The sequence below is a fragment of the Sebastes umbrosus genome, chromosome 17 (assembly GCF_015220745.1).
Source record: "Sebastes umbrosus isolate fSebUmb1 chromosome 17, fSebUmb1.pri, whole genome shotgun sequence".
Lineage (NCBI taxonomy): Eukaryota > Metazoa > Chordata > Actinopteri > Perciformes > Sebastidae > Sebastes > Sebastes umbrosus.
Genome location: NC_051285.1, coordinates 26,635,603 through 26,660,636, shown reverse-complemented (window position 1 = coordinate 26,660,636; position 25,034 = coordinate 26,635,603). Strand labels below are relative to the sequence as shown.

Here is a 25,034-nt window from a genome sequence, read left to right as displayed (position 1 = left end):
TTTTTGTATTATGTGCACTTTTCCTGAGTGGCCCTCAATCATACGCTGGCTCCCCTAAATTGGCACTCAGTCATCAAAACTTTGAGAACCCCTGGTATAGTATGTCATAAAAAATGTCAACACAAGTCATAGTATAGTATGTCTAAAAGTTTTTTAAAAAAGTGTTATAGTACAGTATGCCATTAAAATGTAATAGTATAGTAAGTCATAAAAGTTTCATAGTTTAGTTGGCCATAAAAATATCATAGTATAGTAAGGTATGTAATAAAAGGTCATAGTATAGTATGACATAACAAATTTCACAATAAAGTATGTCACAAAAATGTCATAGTATAATATGTCATGAAAGAAATTATTTAAAAAAAATAAAATCAGAATATACTATGCTATTAAAATGTCATAGTATGCCATAAAATCAGAATATACTATGCTATTAAAATGTCATAAAATTATAAGTCATATTATAGAATGCCATAAAAAAATAATACAATAATTTACCAATAAAATGTCAAGTCATAGGATAGTATGCCACAAAATATGGCATAAAAATGTTATAGAATGCCATAAATAATTCATAATATAGTATGTCACATAGTTTAGTAGACCATAAAAATATTAAAAAAAAGAAGTCATAGTACAGTATGCCACAAAATATGGCATAAAAATGTTATAGAATGCCATAAAAAAAATGTTCATGATATAGTATGTCACATAGTTTAGTAGGCCATAAAAATGTAAAAAAAGAAAAAAGTCATAGTACAGCATATCATAAAAAAGTTAGAGTTTAGTATACCATAAAATACTTAAAATTGCTATAGAATAGTATACCATAAAAACATGTATTTTTAAAAAAAGTAATAGTATAGTGTGCAATAAAAATGTCATAGTATTGGATGTCATAATCACAATATATTGTCATAAAAAGTGTAAAAGTCATAGTATAGTATGCCATTAAGATATAAAGAATGTCATATAGTATGCCATAAAAGAGTAATAAAAAACCTCATTATATATTATGTGTAAGAGACATTTTATTTGTTTTTTGTAAATATTCAAAACAATATATAGTGCTACCTAGTGGTGAACTCTGTAGTCCATAGAAATCTATAGGACTACAACTCCCATGGTGCTCCAGCCAATCAGTGGAGTCAGGTGTGTTTAGGTGTGGGCAATTACAGGCTGAAGAAGCTGCTGAGAGACACTTCTCAACCGACTAACGTTTACAGATTAAGGTAGGCTAAACCATTTCATTGTTTTTGTTTTGATTTGGTTTTGATTGTTGTAACGGTTTATTTTCTCTGTTGAACAACTTTGATTTTTTTTGATTAACAGCAGGTGGCATCCAACAGACTGACAAGCCAAACAAGTCATCAGAACTGTGAGTAAAGCAGCCAAATAACCTGAAAGATGATGAGTTGTAAATGTTTAAAGTGGCTTTTAGAAAGCAAAGTAGAAGGAAGCTGCGACAAAAGTTGAGAACTTTCATGTTGGAAAGTAGTTTGGTCCTTTTATTGGAGTAATCTTGTATTGACTTATTATATAAATATATATTAATCTTGTTAGTGATATTGACTGGAAGAAAGTTTAGTCCTTACCACAAAAGTTCCTTCTAACAAATCAGGTAAAAGAGGTGTCCTTTAAATTGATCCACAGATTCTATCCAGTGAAATATTTCTTACAGAAGTTAAAGAGTGACTTATAGATGTAAATTATTCCTTCTGCGAATCACATCCTGAAACTTGCTCTCATTTATTCTGGTCGTGTAAATTTACATATGAATTGTGGAAAGATGTCAATAATTTTATACTTGTTAAAATTCTCAGATTATGCACTGTACCATAGAAATATTATATTTGGTTGCTATGGTTACAGTGACAAAGACAGTAATGCATTCTTTCTTATTAATTTAATTTTAATTCTGGCGAAGTTCCACATTCACATGTGTAAATTTAACAAAAAAAGCCTAATTTCTTTGAATTTATGAAGGAAATGGATCTATATCTGGCAACAATTTCTTCCTCACAAAACAAAAAAGCAATGAAAACAATGAATGTATGCAATGTCTTTACAATTTTTAAGTGAAATTGTTGTCATACTCTCGCGTGGTCTTTTTTTATTTATTTTTTTATGTCGGTTTTGTTTAATTTCTGTTGTCCTTTTATGTTTGGCACAGCTCTTTGTTTATGTTTTCACTGTGTTTCTTCTGTATGTAAATGATTTTAATATTTTCTGCTGTTACAATGTATACTGTCATTTTGAAATTTAAAAAAAAAAGAAAAAGTAGTTTGGTCCATTGGAAGTAAAACTGGGACAAGGTGTGGTGAAACGATATGGAGTTATATTTACCTATACGAGCTGAGCAGTGCACTTTGAAATGGCTCCTTCGTTAGATACAGACTCATGCATATATTCATGCATGACCCAGTAGACGTTTCATTAGCAGAAGAGGCCAAATAATGGAGATCAGGTCTGACAACAGGAGTAATTTCCTTGCCACTGAAAGGGATCTGAAGAAAGCTATTAAAGAGTAAGCAAAATAGAACAAGCCCTTCAGCAGAAAGGATGTGAAATGGACTTTCAATCCTCCTTATGGAGCACATTATGGTGGTGGAGTCTGGGAAAGTTTAATCCAACTAGTTGAGAAAACTCTTTAACAAAACAAAACAAAACAACAAACTCTTGATGATTAAAGTCTTTCAACAGTCCTGAGCCAAATAGGGATACACCTACCAATAGCGATACCTTGGCTTTGGGTATCGGTTGATACCGAGTACCGATCTGATACCAGTGTTTAAAGCGGCAGTAGGCAGTACATTTTTGGCATCATTGGGCAAACATTCTAGTATAGTATGTCGTAAAAATAAGTCATAGTATAGTATGTCGAAAAAAAGTCATAGTATAGTATGTCGAAAAAAAGTCATAGTATAGTATGTCGAAAAAAAGTCATAGTATAGTATGTCGAAAAAAAGTCATAGTATAGTATGTCGAAAAAATAAGTCATTGTATAGTATGTCGAAAATAAAAGCCATAGTAATAATGTCGAAAAAATAAGTCATAGCATAGTATGTAGAAAAAAAGTCATAGTATAGTATGTCGAAAATAAAAGTCATAGTATAGTATGTCGAAAAAAGTCATAGTATAGTATGTCGAAAAAATTAGAAATTCATAGTATAGTATGTCGAAAAAATAAAAAAGTCATAGTATAGTATGTCGAAAAAATAAAAGTCATAGTATGTCGAAAAAATTAGAAATTCATAGTATAATATGTAGAAAAAATAAAAAAGTCATAGGATAGTATGTTGATAAATTAATGAAAAAAACGTCATAGTATAGTATGTCGAAAGATTTCATAAAAAAACGTCATAGTATAGTATGTCGAAAAATTTCATAAAAAAACGTCATAGTATAGTATGTCGAAAAATTTCATAAAAAAACCTCATAGTATAGTATGTCGAAAAATTTCATGCGGAAAAAAAGTCATAGTATAGTATGTTGATAAATTAATGAAAAAAAACGTCATAGTATAGTATGTCGAAAAATTTCATAAAAAAACGTCATAGTATAGTATGTCGAAAAATTTCATAAAAAAACGTCATAGTATAGTATGTCGAAAAATTTCATAAAAAAACGTCATAGTATAGTATGTCGAAAAATTTCATAAAAAAACGTCATGTCGAAAAATTTCATAAAAAAACATCATAGTATAGTATGTCGAAAACTTTCATGTGGAAAAAAAGTCATAGTATAGTATGTTGATAAATTAATGAAAAAAAACGTCATAGTATAGTATGTCGAAAAATTTCATAAAAAAACGTCATAGTATAGTATGTTGATAAATTAATGAAAAAAAACGTCATAGTATAGTATGTCGAAAAATTTCATAAAAAAACATTATAGTATAGTATGTCGAAAAATTTCATAAAAAAACGTCATAGTATAGTATGTCGAAAAATTTCATAAAAAAACGTCATAGTATAGTATGTCGAAAAATTTCATAAAAAAACGTCATGTCGAAAAATTTCATAAAAAAACATCATAGTATAGTATGTCGAAAAATTTCATGCGGAAAAAAAGTCATAGTATAGTATGTTGATAAATTAATGAAAAAAAACGTCATAGTATAGTATGTCGAAAAATTTCATAAAAAAACGTCATAGTATAGTATGTCGAAAAATTTCATGCGGAAAAAAAGTCAGTATAGTATGTTGATAAATTAATGAAAAAAAACGTCATAGTATAGTATGTCGAAAAAGTTCATAAAAAAATGTCATAGTATAGTATGTCGAAAAATTTCATAAAAAAACATTATAGTATAGTATGTCGAAAAATTTCATAAAAAAACGTCATAGTATAGTATGTTGATAAATTAATGAAAAAAAACGTCATAGTATAGTATGTCGAAAAATTTCATAAAAAAACATTATAGTATAGTATGTCGAAAAATTTCATAAAAAAACGTCATAGTATAGTATGTCGAAAAATTTCATGCGGAAAAAAAGTCAGTATAGTATGTTGATAAATTAATGAAAAAAAACGTCATAGTATAGTATGTCGAAAAAGTTCATAAAAAAACGTCATAGTATAGTATGTCGAAAAATTTCATGCGGAAAAAAACGTCATAGTATAGTATGTTGATAAATTAATGAAAAAAAACGTCATAGTATAGTATGTTGATAAATTAATGAAAAAAAACGTCATAGTATAGTATGTCGAAAAATTTCATGCGGAAAAAAAGTCAGTATAGTATGTTGATAAATTAATGAAAAAAAAGTCATAGTATAGTATGTCGAAAAATTTCATAAAAAAACGTCATAGTATAGTATGTCGAAAAATTAATGAAAAAAAACGTCATAGTATAGTATGTCGAAAAATTTCATAAAAAAACGTCATAGTATAGTATGTCGAAAAATTAATGAAAAAAAACATCATAGTATAGTATGTCGAAAAATTTCATAAAAAAACGTCATAGTATAGTATGTCGAAAAATTTCATAAAAAAACGTCATGTCGAAAAATTTCATAAAAAAACATCATAGTATAGTATGTCGAAAAATTTCATGCGGAAAAAAAGTCATAGTATAGTATGTTGATAAATTAATGAAAAAAAAGTCATAGTATAGTATGTCGAAAAATTTCATGCGGAAAAAAAGTCATAGTATAGTATGTTGATAAATTAATGAAAAAAAAACGTCATAGTATAGTATGTCGAAAAATTTCATAAAAAAACGTCATAGTATAGTATGTCGAAAAATTTCATGCGGAAAAAAAGTCAGTATAGTATGTTGATAAATTAATGAAAAAAAACGTCATAGTATAGTATGTCGAAAAATTTCATAAAAAAACGTCATAGTATAGTATGTCGAAAAATTAATGAAAAAAAACGTCATAGTATAGTATGTCGAAAAATTTCATAAAAAAACGTCATAGTATAGTATGTCGAAAAATTAATGAAAAAAACATCATAGTATAGTATGTCGAAAAATTTCATAAAAAAACGTCATAGTATAGTATGTCGAAAAATTTCATAAAAAAACGTCATGTCGAAAAATTTCATAAAAAAACATCATAGTATAGTATGTCGAAAAATTTCATGCGGAAAAAAAGTCATAGTATAGTATGTTGATAAATTAATGAAAAAAACGTCATAGTATAGTATGTCGAAAGATTTCATAAAAAAACGTCATAGTATAGTATGTCGAAAAATTTCATAAAAAAACGTCATGTCGAAAAATTTCATAAAAAAACGTCATAGTATAGTATGTCGAAAAATTTCATGCGGAAAAAAAGTCATAGTATAGTATGTTGATAAATTAATGAAAAAAAACGTCATAGTATAGTATGTCGAAAAATTTCATAAAAAAACGTCATGTCGAAAAATTTCATAAAAAAACATCATAGTATAGTATGTCGAAAAATTTCATAAAAAAACGTCATGTCGAAAAATTTCATAAAAAAACGTCATAGTATAGTATGTCGAAAAATTTCATGCGGAAAAAAAGTCATAGTATAGTATGTTGATAAATTAATGAAAAAAAACGTCATAGTATAGTATGTCGAAAAATTTCATAAAAAAACGTCATGTCGAAAAATTTCATAAAAAAACATCATAGTATAGTATGTCGAAAAATTTCATGCGGAAAAAAAGTCAGTATAGTATGTTGATAAATTAATGAAAAAAAACGTCATAGTATAGTATGTCGAAAAATTTCATAAAAAAACGTCATGTCGAAAAATTTCATAAAAAAACGTCATAGTATAGTATGTCGAAAAATTTCATGCGGAAAAAAAGTCAGTATAGTATGTTGATAAATTAATGAAAAAAAAGTCATAGTATAGTATGTCGAAAAATTTCATAAAAAAACGTCACAGTATAGTATGTCGAAAAATTAATGAAAAAAAACGTCATAGTATAGTATGTCGAAAAATTTCATAAAAAAACGTCATGTCGAAAAAGTTCATAAAAAAACGTCATAGTATAGTATGTCGAAAAATTTCATGCGGAAAAAAAGTCATAGTATAGTATGTTGATAAATTAATGAAAAAAAACGTCATAGTATAGTATGTCGAAAAATTTCATAAAAAAACGTCATAGTATAGTATGTCGAAAAATTTCATGCGGAAAAAAAGTCATAGTATAGTATGTTGATAAATTAATGAAAAAAAACGTCATAGTATAGTATGTCGAAAAATTTCATAAAAAAACGTCATAGTATAGTATGTCGAAAAATTTCATAAAAAAACGTCATAGTATAGTATGTCGAAAAATTTCATGCGGAAAAAAAGTCAGTATAGTATGTTGATAAATTAATGAAAAAAAACGTCATAGTATAGTATGTCGAAAAATTTCATAAAAAAACGTCATAGTATAGTATGTCCTAAAAAAGTCATAGTATGTTGAAAAAAAAGTCATACCATATATAATATATATTAGGATAATATATAAATATTGACAAATTGTATAAGCATATAATATATTTATTTAATATATCCCAATCCATCATTAATTTCTCAAATGCTCATTGAGAGATAAAAACAAACAAAACATCAGATTATAGTGCGTAGTATTTTATTTCCTGAAGACAAATTTCATACAATAAAACAAACCATCACAATCCAAATGAAAGTCCACCCTAAGAGAATTCACCTACTATGAAAACCTGTGATCTTGGTTTGAACAATTCTCTCCCAAAGCTTGAGACCAATCTATCTATATATAATTTATTTTTGCTTATCTCTGAGTGCAGTGTTGAAGGTGCAGCTCCAGAATCTGTCTCTTAATCACATTATAGGCTTTGCTTCTTGTTTCGAGCTTTGGAAGAGAGCAGCTCAGTCGAGACCTAGATCACACGATTAACTAGAGAGCAACTTCCACTTAAGTCCCAAAATGTCCCACACCTTCAGGTACGCAAACATCATCCGTGAATACAAAAACAACCAGCAAAATATTCTAGCAGCCACTGTCTCTAAATAACTAAGTTTGAACGTGATGACAAAATAAACCAAGTTATACTCGTGTAATGTTTACGTAATGTGTTAGTTGGCTAATTGAAACGACATGATAGCATGGTTAATTTATATTACACCACTTCCTAACACCTTTGCCGACCTAAAGCTGAGACGACAACATAGCGTATGAGAGTGCAGACGATTACTGAGCATGCACTTGTTTACCTGTAGAATATGCAGCTATTGAAGCAGACAGACACTGCAGCTGTCATTAATATGTATCCCTCTGCCTTTGTCCCGTCTATCAATATCAACCCTTTAGATACTGTTCCTGTTTGAGGTAAAGTAACCAGACCTTTTCTTTCAGCCTTGCCACAGAAGGAAACCATTGCATAATAGAACTATGAAAGCAGTAACAAAAAGGGCTATTTCTCCATAGGACTATACATATACACATTATATATTTTTTTTTACAATATGGAGCCATCCATATTTGTTGCCAGAGTCCTCGAGGCCTGTCTGTAACAGCATTTTCTGAGAAAGAAAATTTACCGTATCGCACAATATCTGACGACAGAGCCTAAACCGCCATGAGTCCCTGTCATCCCAGCATCCCACAGGAGCTCTTATATTGCTTTAACATTGTCAGCAAGTGGCCATCTACAAAGGTCACATAGTCCTCAATCACATTAAAATAATCTAGTGGTGTCACGACATCAACAGATATTGAATACGGCGCATGATGAGCAAACTGCTAAAACACAGCGACGAAAGCTTTTATATATCCCTTTAAACTGGCTGATAAGTAAGTAAGCAAGTAGGACTCGTCCGTTTTGTCAAAAAAAGGCCCCAAAGGCTGAATAAAACATGCACATTATTACGTCCTCATTCACCCTCCCGAGCTCTGCCCAGCTCAATCAGCCACTAGCACACAAGAGTCAACAACCAGACTAAAGTCTAACCTGCCATCCCTGAAGTCGCTCAGCCTTTGGAGCCACTTTGACGAGCATGTCGGGATTTCTATGTGGCCGGTGGCAGCGGATGAGATGGAAAAGTATTTACAGTCTCAGCAGATCCATTTGACTCTTATCAAGAGAATCATCAGCAGTGCCATAAAAGAACATGTGGTTGTGGATATTTCCATAATGATGAGATGGGCACTAATAAAAAGACCGTTACATTACCATTCTTTTTTTTCCAATCTGTACATACTTAACACTATTATATACCATAGAAATATATAAATATTATAAAATGTTTTTTTTTTACGTTGAGCAAGCACTGGCATGCTACTTGATTCCAACGAGCTCTATTTCTGCTCTAGTCATAAAATCAGCACATTGCAGGATAGAGAACGTTTTAGCATCTTTGTGTAGGAGTATGTGTAAAAAACAAACCTGAACAGGAGGTCAGATTTTGGCTATTTATGCTGTGAGATTCAGTACTGCTCAGATTGGCTATGTGGCAAAGAGGTGAAAATAAAAATCGATGGGGCTAAATCTGAGCTTGGAACTGTGTAACAGTCATATCTGAAGCTAAGTGAGGCCAGTTTGGTACAGGATACTTCCCTTTTCACAATTTATTGTCTGTTCTGAACACACTCCCTCCGAGCTCAGCTCGTCAGGGGAGCTCATCGTCCGTCTTGGGAGGGTGAACCGTACTGCTGCGGGACGGTTGAGTGTGTGCATGGTGGGAGGAGGCGGCCATCACGATGGTGGAGCGTTCTGGTATATGGATGCCTTGTCTTTCAAAAGGTCCAGACATAGATGACAGCTCCAGCTCCCTGAGTGCCAAATTAAGAGAGAAAATCTATTAATGTCAGAGTTGTTTAAAGCTGTTTGTCCTAAAGTCGGTGCAGCATCCCTCTTTAGGTTTAGCCGTTCACATGCAGCGTTTTTGTGCCCTCAAATACATTGTTGTGAGACACGAGGCAGACGCACACGCAGGAGCAACGCCTTCATGACGCACAAGCATTCCCCAGTATGGAGTAGTCTCAAAATGGTCACAGATGTGTATTACATGATCTACAAATGGAATTTGTGCATAATTTTGGGTACTTTCAATTTGAACACGTCAAACAGATTTACAAATTCACACATCGCAATCTGAATAAATACTAATATTTTAGCTTTAACTTCACAGATCTGATCATTTTCACTTTCGAAAAGCTTCCTGTGTGCGCACGGATCAGGTTACGTTTGTGTGTGGAGTTTTGAGACTCTTTTTATATCTCCAGATACACAAATGCATGCTGCGTTCAAGTACTGGTGGAAAAATGTGAAATCAGTTTTTTTTCAGTGAAATCCTGTGTGATTTCAAAGGGGAAAGACGTTTTTCGAAATAGACATACTGTATATTTACCAACTGTATACTCAACACAGTAACCTATAAATGTAAATTTATTGTTTAAATAAGCTACTTGTTCTTCTGCAGACATGAGAAAACACCATTGCGGGACATCCTGGTGGCTCATCCTCTGAAGTGAGTATAATTACACAACCCACTGTAAGTAAAACGTGTATTTTCAATATGAATATAACGTACTTATAAGCTCAATATTTCAGGTAATGTCGGATAACGTTATCTACGTCTGTTAGTTTGGTGCACTATTCATCTGCCTATCCTCTGTTTGCTGTTATCAAACAGGCTGTTCAGTATGTCTGCTAGCTAACTTAGCTGTTCCTGAACTATGAACCAAGTTAACATAGTTTTCTTGTGTCGGCTAACACCAGGATAGTTTAACTCTGTAACGTTAGATGGTGATTAACTCACAGTGTAAGTTTGGCAGTATGTCATATTGATCTTTTTTAGCTTTCACAACTTTAAATACTTTGATATTATTGAAACGACAACTGTGAATTGAGTCTATAAAATTAGACTAAACAATAAGGCAAAGTAAGAGGATAACGATGCATGGGGTGTCAATAAATTGCAATATATTGTTTAGATTCAGTCAATGTTAGGATTGTATTTAGTTTATTCCACTGTACTGCTGCCATGTAGTTCTATGTTGATGGAGAGTATAACCTACATAGGCCTAAAATCATCATTATATTACATATACCAGTGCATCTCTTATATTAATATTTATTCAGGTTGTGATGTGTGCATTTGTAAAACTGTTTTGTTTGTGTGTAGATTGAAACAAGCACTTTTGAGTACCCAAAATTGTAAATTTTATTGTTAATTTGTAGATCATGTAATACACATTTGTGGCCGTTTTGAGACTAATCACACTCCATAAACAAAAGCCTATTTTTCGGGCTGACGGCTATATTTAGAATATTTTCACCGCTTTATCTGGAGGACGGGGAACTGAAAGTAAAACTTTAAATATACTGTATATCTATCTCTACATCTATATCTATCCATCTATATGCACCTAGAGTACAACTACACACCTAAAGTACACCTAGAGTACACCTACACACCTAGAGTACACCTACACACCTAGACTACATCTAACTACACCTAGAATACAACTACACACCTAGAGTACACCTAGAATACAACTACACACCTAGAGAACACCTAGAGTACACCTACACACCTAGACTACATCTAACTACACCTAGAATACAACTACACACCTATACACCTAGAGTACACCTACCTACACCTACACACCTAGAGTACACCTACACACCTAAAGTACACCTACACACCTAAAGTACACCTAGAGTACACCTAGACTACATCTAACTACACCTAGAATACAACTACACACCTAGAGTACACCTACCTACACCTAGAGTACACCTAGACACCTAGAGTACACCTACACACCACCTACACACCTAGACTACACCTAGAGTACATCTACACACCTAGAGTACACCTACACACCTACAGTACACCTACACACCTAGAATACACCTAGAGTACACCTACACACTTAAAGTACAACTACACACCTAGAGTACAACTACACACCTAGAGTACAACTACACACCTAGACTACATCTAACTACACCTAGAATACAACTACACACCTATACACCTAGAGTACACCTACCTACACCTACACACCTAGAGTACACCTAGAGTACACCTACACACCTAAAGTACACCTACACACCTAAAGTACACCTAGAGTACACCTAGACTACATCTAACTACACCTAGAATACAACTACACACCTAGAGTACACCTACCTACACCTAGAGTACACCTAGACTACACCTACACACCACCTACACACCTAGACTACACCTAGAGTACATCTACACACCTAGAGTACACCTACATACCTACAGTACACCTACCTACACCTAGAGTACATCTACACACCTAGAATACACCTAGAGTACACCTACACACTTAAAGTACAACTACACACCTAGAGTACATCTACACACCTTAGACGGCTGACGGCTATATTTAGAATATTTTCACCGCTTTATCTGGAGGACGGGGAACTGAAAGTAAAACTTTAAATATACTGTATATCTATCTCTACATCTATATCTATCCATCTATATGCACCTAGAGTACAACTACACACCTAAAGTACACCTAGAGTACACCTACCTACACCTACACACCTAGAGTACACCTAGAGTACAACTACACACCTAAAGTACACCTACACACCTAAAGTACACCTAGAGTACACCTACACACCTAGACTACATCTAACTACACCTAGAATACAACTACACACCTAGAGCACACCTAGAGTACACCTAGAGTACACCTAGAGTACACCTAGACACCTAGAGTACACCTACACACCACCTACACACCTAGACTACACCTAGAGTACACCTAGAGTACATCTACACACCTAGAGTACACCTACACACCACCTACACACCTAGACTACACCTAGAGTACATCTACACACCTAGAGTATACCTACAGTACACCTACCTACACCTAGAGTACACACCTAGAGTACATCTACACACCTACAGTACACCTACACACCTAGAATACACCTACAGTACACCTAGAGTACACCTACACACCTAGAGTACATCTACGCCTAGAGTACACCTACACACTTAAAGTACAACTACACACCTAGAGTACAACTACACACCTAGAGTACATCTACACACCTTAGATTTTTACTAATATGGTGAACTTACCCTCTGGAGGTTCAGCCATGGGCGGGTTGAGACAATACATGTGATAGCCTCTATCACAGTCGTCACAGAACAGAAGCTGATCCTGGATGAAACGGGACAACAAGCAGACTTTACACATCAGACTTCAGCACTCTACAATACATACGATATCTGAATGGAGGTAAACTCACGTCGTTCTCTGAGGTGCCGCAGATGTTGCAGCACTTGCACTCTATGCACTGCCAGTGGTACGTCTTCACGGCAGCCATCATTACAGGAGTGAATTGCAGACAGGAGGGGTGGCCTGTGTGTACAATAATGTTTATCACAAAGATTCCTACTCTTTCAGCTGTGTAAATTAACAGTGTCTTTTCCTGTTGCTACTCTATTCCAGCAGCCAGTTGTCTCTAACGTACCTGAGCGTCCGCAGTCGGAGCAGGACACCAGCTCTTCTGATTGGCCAGTCTTGTGATTGTTCTTGGAGTCTCCCAGGCAGAAATCACAGTACTTATTAGGCAAAGCGAGACCATCTGGGCCTTTCTTGGGAGCTGCAAAACAAGATGAAAACACCCAAAGAGCCTAAGTGTTCAGTTTCTCTGAAGTCCAGCTCTAGATTGAACCTTGCAATCTAATTAGGGCTGGGACAATTCACTATGTATTGTGATTTTTAAGTATTGTGATTCAATATTGCAATTTATGTTTACTTTTTTTAACACTAGACCATGGGAAAAAGTTGAATTATACACTTCTTTTTACTTCGGAAAATATCTAAATTAATCCAGTAAAACTGTTTGATTTTCAGCATCAAATATATCTGTCATTATTTATTACATTTTTTCCAGCAACCCACAATTTAAGAATAAAGACATTTTCCTCACAAATTAGTGGTATTTTCTTTTTAATTTATAAAGGGACATGTAATGTTTTATACTTCTGGTGAATATAATCAATCAATCTTATTTCCATATATGTATTTAGTATATACAGTTCCCTTTGTTAACACCTTATTTTGAAAACCAGACGTAGTCACACGTGTATACTTCCGCTAACTTCGCCAAGGTGGTCTCTAGCTCTCCCGTCAGCTGCGTTCTCTTTATACATCCATGGTCAGCTCCATCGGGGACGTTTGAATGCATTTAACATAAATGTCAGTATATGGGTGCTCTACAGTTGTAGCGTCGGCTGATTTGACCACGGAGATGAGAGTGACGGCCGGCTTGACCGCACGTTACCGCAATACGATAACGTTTTCCGTCAATGACAGAGTTAGCATGCAGCTTTAGCCGTGATGTCTAGCTCTGCTTTTCCTGCAATGTGTGAAACCAAAAGTCTTTCCATACGTTACTGGATGTGTAGTGTTTACCACGTTGGATTTAACATGTGAGGGTGCTACAGGTCGTATCCACGCCGACCCTCCGCCGTTTTATACTTTTTCGTTTCGGTTTGCGGCGGCCGGCTGATTTGTTTTGATTGACGGATACGGAACGGATATGACGTCACATCACTCAGATTACAACAATGAACGTTGTTTCCTTCTACCTCCGCATAGACTCAAATGGAGCAAATATATCGATTCTGGCATTTAAAAAAAATTGCGATACATAGGTGAATCGTTTTTTTTTTTCCCACCCCTAAATCTATTGGTGAAATTTTTTAAGACAGTGAATTATCTTACTCTTACTTTTAGGCTCATCAGGCGGCGGCAGTACGGGCTCGTGGATCACCATCTCTTCCTTCTCCTCACCCTCCTCATCAGCCAGGTGGGAGTGGGCGTAGTGGTAGCTCAGACCAGGACGGTTCTTGTAGCGCTTCCCACAGACTGCCACCAAAACCAGAAAACACAATGTGTATGAAAACAAAGAATACACCAGTCCATGTAATAGAAAATCAGTGGTGAAAGGGAAAAATTTTTACATCTGATCAAATGATACTAACAGAACAGCTGAGAGTAACAGAAATACTTTCTATCCTTGTATCATTTCTATTGTCCAGATTTGTTGTATTTAGTGGCTGTCTGTCTTTTATGATGATAAAAGGACTTTGGGGGTCATTTTCAGAGAATTTAGTGAGTCCAACTGTACATGAACATCGTCTATTCACAGCAGCAAACAGGAGGTCCCTAACAGTAAAAATGCTGCTGTGTTTGGGTCAGCAAGAATATCACTTAAAAACCCAACATGTTTCTGTGATATCCTGCTTTTTTGTTTAATATCTGGATCGCCATAATGACATGATATATTAGCCATGAAATTGGAGGGAAGATGAAGAATAATGAAGCAGTTTGGGAATATGAAGAAGAACATGCTCTGAGGCAATGACATGCGTCATCACTCTTAGCTGGAACACTGCAGTAGCCATGCCTTTAAGCCCAGCATTAAGATAACATCTCAGCCACTGTACGCACCACACATCTGCTGATCTTTACAACAACTATCTCTGCAATGTTTGAGTAATGACAAATTACCATGAAATAAACTAATAATAAACTAAGAAATTTAGTCGTTTCATCTCATTTCACGTCATACATCCATCTCTCTCACATTTGAGTGTGTATGACCTCTGTAGGCTGACATTAAAAACACAACACATGGCTCTGAATACAAATGTTTCTTATCTGGATATATATTCTATTAAACAGTGGAGTGAGAGAAGCCAGTGGGATTGTGTAAGGAGGATTTAATGACTTTTGTAAAGGACAAAGATGCCATTGTGCGAAGCATTCGTCACAAGGAGGGGGTGTGAGGTTTGTCATAAGATAACGCCCAAAGACGACTTCTTTCACTTCCATACTTTCTCTCATTTTCATTTCCCTTAAAGGCTAATGTCCTATTTCTTCAACTGTCAGTCTTTTACTCCAGAGCATTTTAGCAAAGTTGCTGAAGACACAGCTAGTCACATGCCAAGTGATGAAAAAACACTCTCCAAAAGTCAAACAGGCATCAAACTGACACAAATCAAAAGCAGCAGTTCACTCTAAAACAGGGGCCGTGGAATGAGAAGGAAAAAAACTAATGCAGCCAAATTACACACATCAGGAAGCCAGACAAAAGACAAAGCACAGCAGCAGGATCCAGCTTCTAGCTTATCTAAATCTGTGGGACATTCAGGGCCAGATTGAGGGGGAAAAAATTACTTTCATGGGCCACAGCTAATCTTTTGTCAGCTGAGACGGCTCATATCTTTGCTTGGTTACAGGCTTAATTGGGGTGTTTAATATCATGGGCTTGACCTTTTTTTAAATCTACTTAATCACATTTAAGTAAATTGTGTAGAACAAAACATTTACCCTATGAACTGAACAACACAGAGAGCAAATCTACTTGGTAACATGGACAGAAAATAAAAACAGGCAGTGAAGACTAAAGGCAAAGCCGACAGGAGTAAAAAGGAATGAGAGAAATATACCTCTTTCAGACGGTTTTGAAATATGCTTTTGTTTGATAGTGTCTGAAAGAGAGAAGAGAAGGAGAAGAGAGAGCACAGACAGAGACTCAGAGAAATAGGCTCATAGACTGACAGAGGATCAGTCAGTGCTGCCCTACTGAGAACTGCAGCTGAAAGTGAAAATGCTTTACAAAAAAAGGAAAAGAAATACATCAAGCAGTACAGCTATATAGTCTGACAACACCGAAGAAGTGGAAGAAACATTCACCTCCTGCCCCTGGAAAGATATGAAATGCAAGTTCAAGAAATGTATGATGACAAACAAGAAAATAGAGCTGAGCCTGGACTAGCTCTGTAAATATTAGATTTAGCTAACAAAGAGCAGAAAGAAGATAGAGGAGAACATGAAGAGAAAGGGGAGAGGATGAAGAGGAAGGTGATAAAGAATGAGGACTCGGGCAAAGTCTTGCTTGATTTGATTGCAACCATTACAGCTGTTAACATCTGCAGTGACCCTCTGCTCTGACCCGAGTTCACATGCTCTACTCTCCCCCATCAGGACTCACTGTCACAGGCGTACGGCTTGTCTCGGTCCTCCGCGGCTGCTGTATCCAGCTTCTTCCTGTTACTGCCCACTCCTCGACCCTGAGGACACACACACATGATAAGAGTCGACAGACAGGCTGGGACAGGAATTCTTGTAGTAAACTAACACTGAAACGGAAATAAGCAGTGAAAAATAGTGTTAGTAAACTGAAACTAAATAAAAACTATGTCCTTTAAGAAAAACGAAACAAACAATATTGTCCGGTTAAAAACTAATAAATAAAAATGAACATAAATAACATGTTGGTAATTGTTGGGATGAACTTTTGAGAAAGTGTGTTCATGCACACATGGCAGTTATTTACCTTGCCCTTCCCCTTGCCTCTTCTTTTAGGCGTGTCTTCCTCGTAGTCTTCATCATCCAGGTCGTCCATGAAGTCATCTGGCTCGAGGACTCTCTATGTTGAGGCAATGAGAAAATGAGAAAGTAAAATAATTTTCTTGACTCCAAACATTATCTTATTCTGAAAACAAGAACCTTTCTAATCCGAGCAGCAGGGTTCAGGCCTCCGGTGTAGTCACTCTGGTTTGAGTCCTCCTCAGACCCTCGGAGCTCTGCGGTCGGACGTTTTTCCACGGAGTCCCCCTTCAGCAGGGCCTCCAGGCTGCTGCCATCGGCTGATAACACAGCATCCTTCTTCAGTCCTACTTCAATCTCTATGAATAAAACACAAATGAGTTAAGACACAAGCATGAAAGTGGAACACTTTAAAGTATGTTTTACCAGAAAAAAAACATACAAAAGATAGTGGTGCTTCTCATTTCTGACTGATGCACACAATCGCCCTTACAGTTATAAATAAAGTTGCATTGAATCAAACTGAATTTAATTCATATAGCAAAATCTCTTATTAATGAATCATTATTACAAGACCTTCTTTTTTCATTACAGCACGGTGTGAAACCTTTGTCTAGAAGGCATAGCCTTTTATAGCTTTTCTCTTGAAGGTTGACATAATTAAATGGAGGATGAGCTGAGCTGAATGATGTGGTACCTGACTTGACAGGAGGGAAGACAAGCCGAGTGTCCTCTTGAGGATGAGATCGACGTTTCTTCCTCCACCTCCTGGATGGGTAGGTGTAGAGCTGCCCTGGAGCTATGCCTGAGGGACATCAGAGAAGACCATAGACTGTATATGTGTATATTTCTTAAATCAATTCTTTATTGTAAATATAGTGCACATTCAAACAAAGGAGTCATTAATACAGAATCAATGTCAGAATCAGGGGGAATCTCTTAAATAAAATATTAAACAAAGAGCAAAATGAAATTGTTTTTGCAGCTTTCTTATTTTTTGAGTTAAAAATGGTTTTAATGTACTGTTTGGTTTCAATTTCAAATCTTATAAAGAAGGGTTTAAAGAAGCTAAATTTGGATTTATGAATTTAAAATTTTGCTAAAATGATGATCAAATTTATTACATATAATTCTTTACATGTTTTACTAATGTCAATATTAACAGTAACCCAATAAGACATATCCTATGTCTTCCTATGTATCACTTTGCAATTATTGAGGCAAATATTTTGTAGTCATTATTCAATAAAGAAACAGGCCGCCAGTTATCAATAAAAAGAACATCACTTTTGGGTTTGGGGATTAAAGTAATCAAACCTTGTGTCAGTGAAGGAGGAAGAGTTTATTTGTCACTACTTTCTAATGTTTCTTCATTAGAAGAAACTAGCGAGAGTAGTTGCCAACTCTTTTCCAATGAAAGGTGCTATCAGCACTAGCTCCAAAAGTCCCTAAATCTAGAGAGAAAGTTGCAAAGTCATCAAGACTACAGTCTGTTGCTTCAGGCCTCCCTCAAAAGCCACTCCCCCAAAATTATCATTATGAACAAACGTATTATAAGGAACGTAAACAACGAACAAGGCTATTGCTAGTACTCACAGCTGTCAAGCTAGCAACTTAAGGAAGACTCCAGTGAATGAGCGTACGGGCAGAGTGCACGCAGCCAGAGGTAGGTAGGTAGACAGGCAGGTAGCCCGTCCATCATTACATTCGGGATGAATGAAATGATGGATGGGTTTATTACAATCCTGCGACAGCCTCAGATAACGGATTTTTTTTCCTTTTTTGTCAGAGCATTTGATTTACAGATTGCTGTCGGGATATAAAGAGAATTTCAACTAATATAACAGAAACTGTTTCTAAAATCTATACCAACCCTCCCTTTAATACAGCTTTTTGACAAGCTGACAAAGCTAGAGGGCATTTAGCTGTAAGCTTAATCATATTACACCTGGTTTACTGAAAAATGTTTGTATGTTGAATTTAAGAAGTTTTCACTCTACAAACAATTTAGTTAACTTTCATAAGATGTTGTGTTTGTCTCTTCTGTTGAGTGATGTCAAGGTGTTTTTTCTTCCTACTCTTTTTAGCCATTTCAAAAAGTTCTACAAAAAACGAACTAGAATATGAAAGATGCTAACAAGCCATTTTCATCCAAAGTGAAATTGAAATACACCATCGTTGCAATTTTGTACCCATTGCTCACCTTTCATCAATTCACTAAAATCTCTGAAAAATACTTTTTAGTCTGATAATTTTCAAATGTAAAACAGATGTTCCTGAGCAGATCGTTCACCGTAGAAATTGGTCAGATAAAATGTTCAACAAATCCCAACTATATAAACTAGAATTAAAATCCTGCTGGGAGGCATTTTGTGTTTGTCTCACCTGGTCCTCTGTGTCTCTTCTCCATCCAGATGTAGCAGTTGCTCTGAGCCACACCGGTCTGAGAGTCGAGGAACGGCATTCGGACACTCCTCTCAGCACAGAGCCTGGCATTGTAGTTGTGACATTGCTCCATGGCGTCTCTGTAGTACTGCTCTCCCAACCTGATACCACAAACCAGAGACAGTTGTTTGGTTGTTATTCAGTCTATTTTGGTTAAAACGCAGAAATCAGCAGGTGTGGGTATTTCAAAACCAGTGCAGTCTTACATCAAACTTTTGAACCTCTCTGTCTGTGTAGTCTAAAACTTGCTGTCTTTCTCCGTTGTGCTGCCACCGTAGGAAAACTGCTCACTCACTAGACAATGTCTTTGTATTTGAGACTACATCATTAGTGAGAGTGCAACAGCAGGTGCTCTTTTGTTGGTACATCAACAACAAAGAGCTTGGTAGTCAGCACAGTCACAAGTGTTGCTGTGTTTTCAACATAAATATACTCAAATAGTGCTGTGAGCTTGTTCCCTTTTAGGATAACTAAGGACCGCATCTCTTCAAGTTAGACAAACAGGTTCGTGTCAAACTTTTAGAAACAATTTTATTTATTGTAAAGATGGATAATAATTTGGTATTTATTTTTTTCGTTGTGATTTATTATCACTATTTACTTTTTTTCTCTTTATTTTTATTTTATTCATTTATTTATTATTTCCTTATTTAGTTTTTATTTATTAGTATTCCTATTCTATTTTTTTATTCCTTTATTTCTAATTTCTAACTTTATCTCTAATTTTTTATTTATTTATCTATTTTTTTATTCTTTTTCAATTCCTTTTCTATACTTCTCTTCTCTCCTAATATAAGTATAAATAATAATGTTATTTTTCCTCCCTGTACATTTATGTATTCTCTGGACCTATGGACGAAAAATATGACTCACTCCTACCTAATGGAACAATGTATGGACATTGTGGGGATGCCGAAGCTCACAGACCGCCTCCTAAGGACACTTATGACATGTTATGTCTTAAAACATGCAATTGTGTTGTACGACTGTAACTATTAAAAGGAAATAAAAAGAAGTTTAAAAAAAGATGGAATAATTTGGTATTTATTTATTTTTTTCGTTGTGATTTATTATCACTATTTACTTTGTTTCTCTTTATTTTTATTTTATTTATTTATTATTTCCCTATTTAGTTATTTATTTTTGTTTATTATTATTACTATTCTATTTTTTTATTCCTTTATTTCTAATTATTCCTAACTGTATCTCTCATTTTGATTTTATTTTGATTTATTTATTTATTCTTTTTCAATTCCTTTTCCATACTTATCTTCTCTCCTAATATAAGTATAAATAAACATGATGATGATGAATAATTCAGCATATATCTGCTATTTGGTTAAGAATAAACAGGAAACAGGAGGCTTGGAAGAGTTTATAAATAATCAAAAATGTATGTGAATATTTCTCATTTCAACACCATGAATATTATTCTCTACATTATTTATAGTATTGTTTCCTACTTATTCTACAGTTACAATTTCTTAGAGAGTATTTAATTAATGAGTTGGCACAAAGCCCTATAAATAACAATTGGAGAAGTTAAAAAAAACAACAGAAGAGACTTATCTAGTTAGGTTTCAGGTAAGTTTCATGTTTTCCTATTTCACAAGCCAAAAACTTGTAATTACCGTAAAACATGAAATGCTTGTAATTACCGTAAAACATGAAATGCTTGTAATTACCGTAAAACATGTAAAAATCAACCACCTGGGCGCCTCAAAATCAACGGAACTGGAAGCACGTTTAGTTTTTAGTACAACTGGATACAGGTCACTGCAAGCTAACTCCAAAGAGTTACTATATGTGAATTAGAGATGTGAGAGCTGCAGCTCTTTGGTCTTAAAGATGAAAAACAGTAATATTAAAGGCCATTCTTTCATTCATTGTGAACTAGTTGACCAACCGCCACACAGCGCGCTGAGCTAGTGATGTGTCGGTCGCGAACGAGTCATCTCAAAGAGCCGGCTCTTGTAAGTGAATGATGGGAACCGGCTCTTGTAAGTGACTGATGGGAGCCGGCTCCCGTCCCAGAGCCTTTTTTTTTTTTTTTTTTTTTTTTTTAATTAATTCAAGGCAGAATGATACGATGATCTTCTCCGCGCCACCAGCACTCCATGCACTGACTGTGATAGTACGTGTCCACAGGCTCCGTGCTTTCCACGCTCCCCATTAATTGTCTACGTAAGCAGCCGTGCAATGCATTCTGGTAGCGTGGCGTCGCGATTCGAGAGACGGAGGGTCACAACGCCCGCTCCTCATTTGCATAAAGTTGAGGGCTAGTCTACTTTATGTAAATCGCGGTCGTCCGACGCGACTTGCCGTCTCTCGAAACACCCGAGAATCTTTTAAAATAAAAGTTGTCGATCCAAAATAAAGACAGATTCAGCAACTGCCCGGCTTATTTCTCGCCTTATTTCTCTCGGTGAACTATTTTTGTGAAATAGGAGAAAAAAGTTTCCAAACGAGCCTCCATACTGTTTCCGGTTTGAAAGCTGAGCAGCAGCCCATGGAGGGAAAGCGTTCGTCCTATCAGGTGGGGAGAGGCTTGTGTCTAGCGACAGCCCATCAAGCGTCCAATGGAAGCGTCGCGACACGATAGATGATTGACCAATACTGGGCGTTGACGTTTTCCCGGCATTATTTCAAATACTTCCGGCTGAAGCCTGATTGGACAAACGCTTTCCCTTGTGGGCTGTCCTCTCCCGGATTTCAAATCAGACCAACGTGGAGGCTCGTTTGGAAACTTTCTCCTATTTCACAAAACAGTTCACCGAAATGTGTTTCTGAAAACATTTGAGGTGAGAAATAAGCCATGCAGTTGCTGAGTATGTCTTTATTTTGGATCAACAACGTTTATTTTGAATGATTCTCAGGAGTTTCGAGAGGCTGCGAGTCGCGTAGGACGCCCGTGATTGGCATAAAGTAGAGTAGACCTCAACTTAATGTAAATAAGGAGCGGGCGTCGTGACGCTATGTCTCTCGAATCGCAACGCCACACTACCAGAATGCAATGAGCGGCTGCTTACATAGACAATGAACAGGAAGCGTGGAAAGCACGGAGCCTGTGGACACGTACCTAGAGGAGTGCGGTGCGGTGCGTTGTGCTGCGTTGCGGTGCATTGTCTTTCGGTTGCGGTGCATGAATAGTAGACAAGATGAGTGACAGTTGGAAACGAAGCAGCATTTAAAATGATGGTATTCAGGAAATTATAAGGTTTAGTATAATTATATCAAATAATTTAAGTGATATATGTGCACAATAACTAATCATTAAGGTCAAAACAGTTATTCATTTGGCTGAATTATAAAAGGCAGAAGTGAAGTAAATCTAAAAGCCGAAAGAGCCGGCTCCTCTTGGTAAGCTGAGCCAAATGATCTGGCTCGCTAAAAAGAGCCGGAATTCCCATCACTAGCTCGAGCTCTGCGCTAATAACGGCTGTTAGCACCTTGCTAGCTAGTTTTATCCAGAAAGACGCTCAACAACTCTCCATAATATCTCTATAAATACATTTATGATCAACTTGACGCGTTCTCAGACTCATAACGTCATCTGCGTGTCTGCTAACTTCCAGGATGTGAACACACGACGGAGCGATGTCGAGCTAACCTTTAACTAAGTCAGAGTAGATGTTGCTAAGCGACGCGGCGGCTGTATGAACACAGAGACGTTGTAGTGTGACGGTGTGGTAACTAGTCTGGTGTGTTAAAGGTGTGTAGGAGAAGAAGAAGTCTCAACACTCACAGTTTGACAACATTCTCAACAACAGCGGCCATCTTGGTCTGATCCACCACGGGTAGAGCAGCGTGGGGATGTGGAGCCCTCAGAGCGGACTGGTAGGCAGACAGAGGAGCTGTGGGTGTGTGGAGCCCTCAGACAGGACTGGTAGGCAGACAGAGCAGGAACCTGAGACACACAGCAGCGCCCTCTATTGGTGGCGGGTGGCATTGCAGGATGTTTTATTATACAAACCTGTAAATCTGAATTATTTCCATAAAATAATAATAATAATATTAACAATAATAATTATTATTATATTATTTCATAACATAATAATATTTTTATTATTATTATTATTTCTTAAAATAGTAATACAATTATTATTATTATTTCCATAAAATAATACAATTATTATTGTTTCCATATAATAATAATTATTATTATTATTGTTATTATTATTATTTCATAACATAATAATACAATTATTATTATTATTTCCTTAAAATAGTAATACAATTATTATTATTATTATTATTATTATTTCCCTAAAATAATAATACAATTATTATCATTGTTTCCATAACATTCTAATAAAATTATTATTATTTCCCTAAAATAATAATACAATTATTATTATTTCCCTAAAATAATACAATTATTGTTTCCATAAAATAATAATTATTATTATTATTTCCATAACATAATAATACAATTATTATTATTTCTTTAAAATAGTAATACAATTATTATTATTATTTCCATAAAATAATAATACAATTATTATTGTTTCCATAACATTATAATAAAATTATTATTATTTCCATAAATTAATAATACAATTATTATTATTTCCATAAAATAATACAATTATTATTGTTTCCATAAAATAATAATAATAATTATTATTATTAATACAATAATAATAATGATGATATGGTATCGTCTGCAGCTCATGTTATGGTTTACCTGTTTCAAAGTTTCACTGTGAATTAAAAAAAAAAGATTTACTGGTTCTGGCTTCACATTCCCAAGTCTCATAAATTCAATTCTTTGTTATTCACACCTAAGTACTTTTAATTTGTTGTTGTCTCAACATCAATTGGTTTATAAATTGAAGTGCAAGGAAACCCGTTATTTAATCTGCTTCAAATATGTGGATTAGAAGTTCCCTCAGTCCCTCCTACACCCCTTTTTCATTATAAACTTTTAGACGATGTTATCTTGCTGGCTCATTATTTTCTGATGTCTCCCATTTTTCAACATACAGAGATTACAAGCTGTGATGAAGCTCTCACTGACGGTTCTCTGTCGGTGCTCTGCTCTTTAGATGACACCATCCTTCCCAGCATCCTCCGATTCATCATAAACCTACTGTATTACTGTTAGTCATTACTCAGTCATCCTTGACCTCATTTGCTGCAGTTGCATCAGTAATTCATTCTTAATGACGGCACTGCAGCAGCTATCCACATCCTCTATTACATCCATACTGCAAGAACTATATTTCACATGCAGTAAAATGTGAACACAGAAGAGAACATGTCATCTCTCTGTATAATGTGTGCACTGAACTGCTCATGAGTAATGCTATAGAGGAAAGAACATCTTCCTCCCACTAGTTACTGAATCTATAAATAGGATGCAGAATGGTATAGTCGTGATGATCAATATGCCAAACATGATGTCATTGGTGTTGCTACTGTTTTATATTAATATAGTTGGAATTTAAAACCTTTGTTTGTTATTCTGTTTGGTCTAAAAACAACTACTTGTTGATCTTAATTTCCCCCATTTGTTCTTGACTTGCTTGAAAATATTTGTATAATGTGACTCTGGAATGAGCTTTCCAAAGTATTAAAAAAAGAACCCCGATGATGTAATCAAAGTTATTTGTGAACAGAAAGACTGCCTAACAAACTGTGGATGTGGGGTTTGAAAGAAGTGGAAGATGCTACTGATTGCATTAAAGGGGACCTATTGTAGTTTTGTGCTTTTTTTCTCTTTCCTTTAGTGTGTTATATAGTTTTTTTGTGCATGTAAAAGTTCTGCAAAGTTACAAAGC

General features: G+C 35.1%; 1 protein-coding gene and 2 long non-coding RNA genes across 6 annotated transcripts; 2 read left to right on the top strand and 1 right to left on the bottom strand.

Annotated features, from left to right (window-relative positions):
* Window positions 1-1,031: 1,031 nt before the first annotated feature.
* Window positions 1,032-13,239, top strand: LOC119475674. The gene is made up of 4 exons (XR_005203844.1): window positions 1,032-1,232; window positions 1,333-1,378; window positions 9,879-9,926; window positions 12,913-13,239. It is a non-coding gene; the product is annotated as an uncharacterized LOC119475674 (long non-coding RNA).
* dpf2 (D4, zinc and double PHD fingers family 2) lies at window positions 7,049-23,135 on the bottom strand. Of its 4 annotated transcripts, none has more exons than XM_037748580.1 (12): window positions 22,997-23,135; window positions 19,192-19,352; window positions 17,504-17,611; window positions 16,987-17,165; window positions 16,814-16,906; window positions 16,469-16,547; window positions 15,924-15,965; window positions 14,194-14,337; window positions 12,935-13,066; window positions 12,710-12,822; window positions 12,540-12,621; window positions 7,049-9,228 (listed from the first exon to the last, which is right to left on the bottom strand). In XM_037748580.1, the coding sequence occupies exons 1-12, from the start codon at window positions 23,026-23,028 to the stop codon at window positions 9,152-9,154; spliced, it is 1,242 nt and encodes a 413-aa protein (XP_037604508.1). In that variant the 5' UTR covers window positions 23,029-23,135; the 3' UTR covers window positions 7,049-9,151. The 4 variants fall into 4 exon arrangements, with proteins under 4 accessions (XP_037604508.1, XP_037604509.1, XP_037604510.1 ...); XM_037748581.1 differs by having other exon boundaries at window positions 14,200-14,337; XM_037748582.1 differs by lacking the exon at window positions 15,924-15,965.
* Window positions 22,594-24,844, top strand: LOC119475675. The gene is made up of 2 exons (XR_005203845.1): window positions 22,594-23,137; window positions 24,240-24,844. It is a non-coding gene; the product is annotated as an uncharacterized LOC119475675 (long non-coding RNA).
* Window positions 24,845-25,034: the final 190 nt, after the last annotated feature.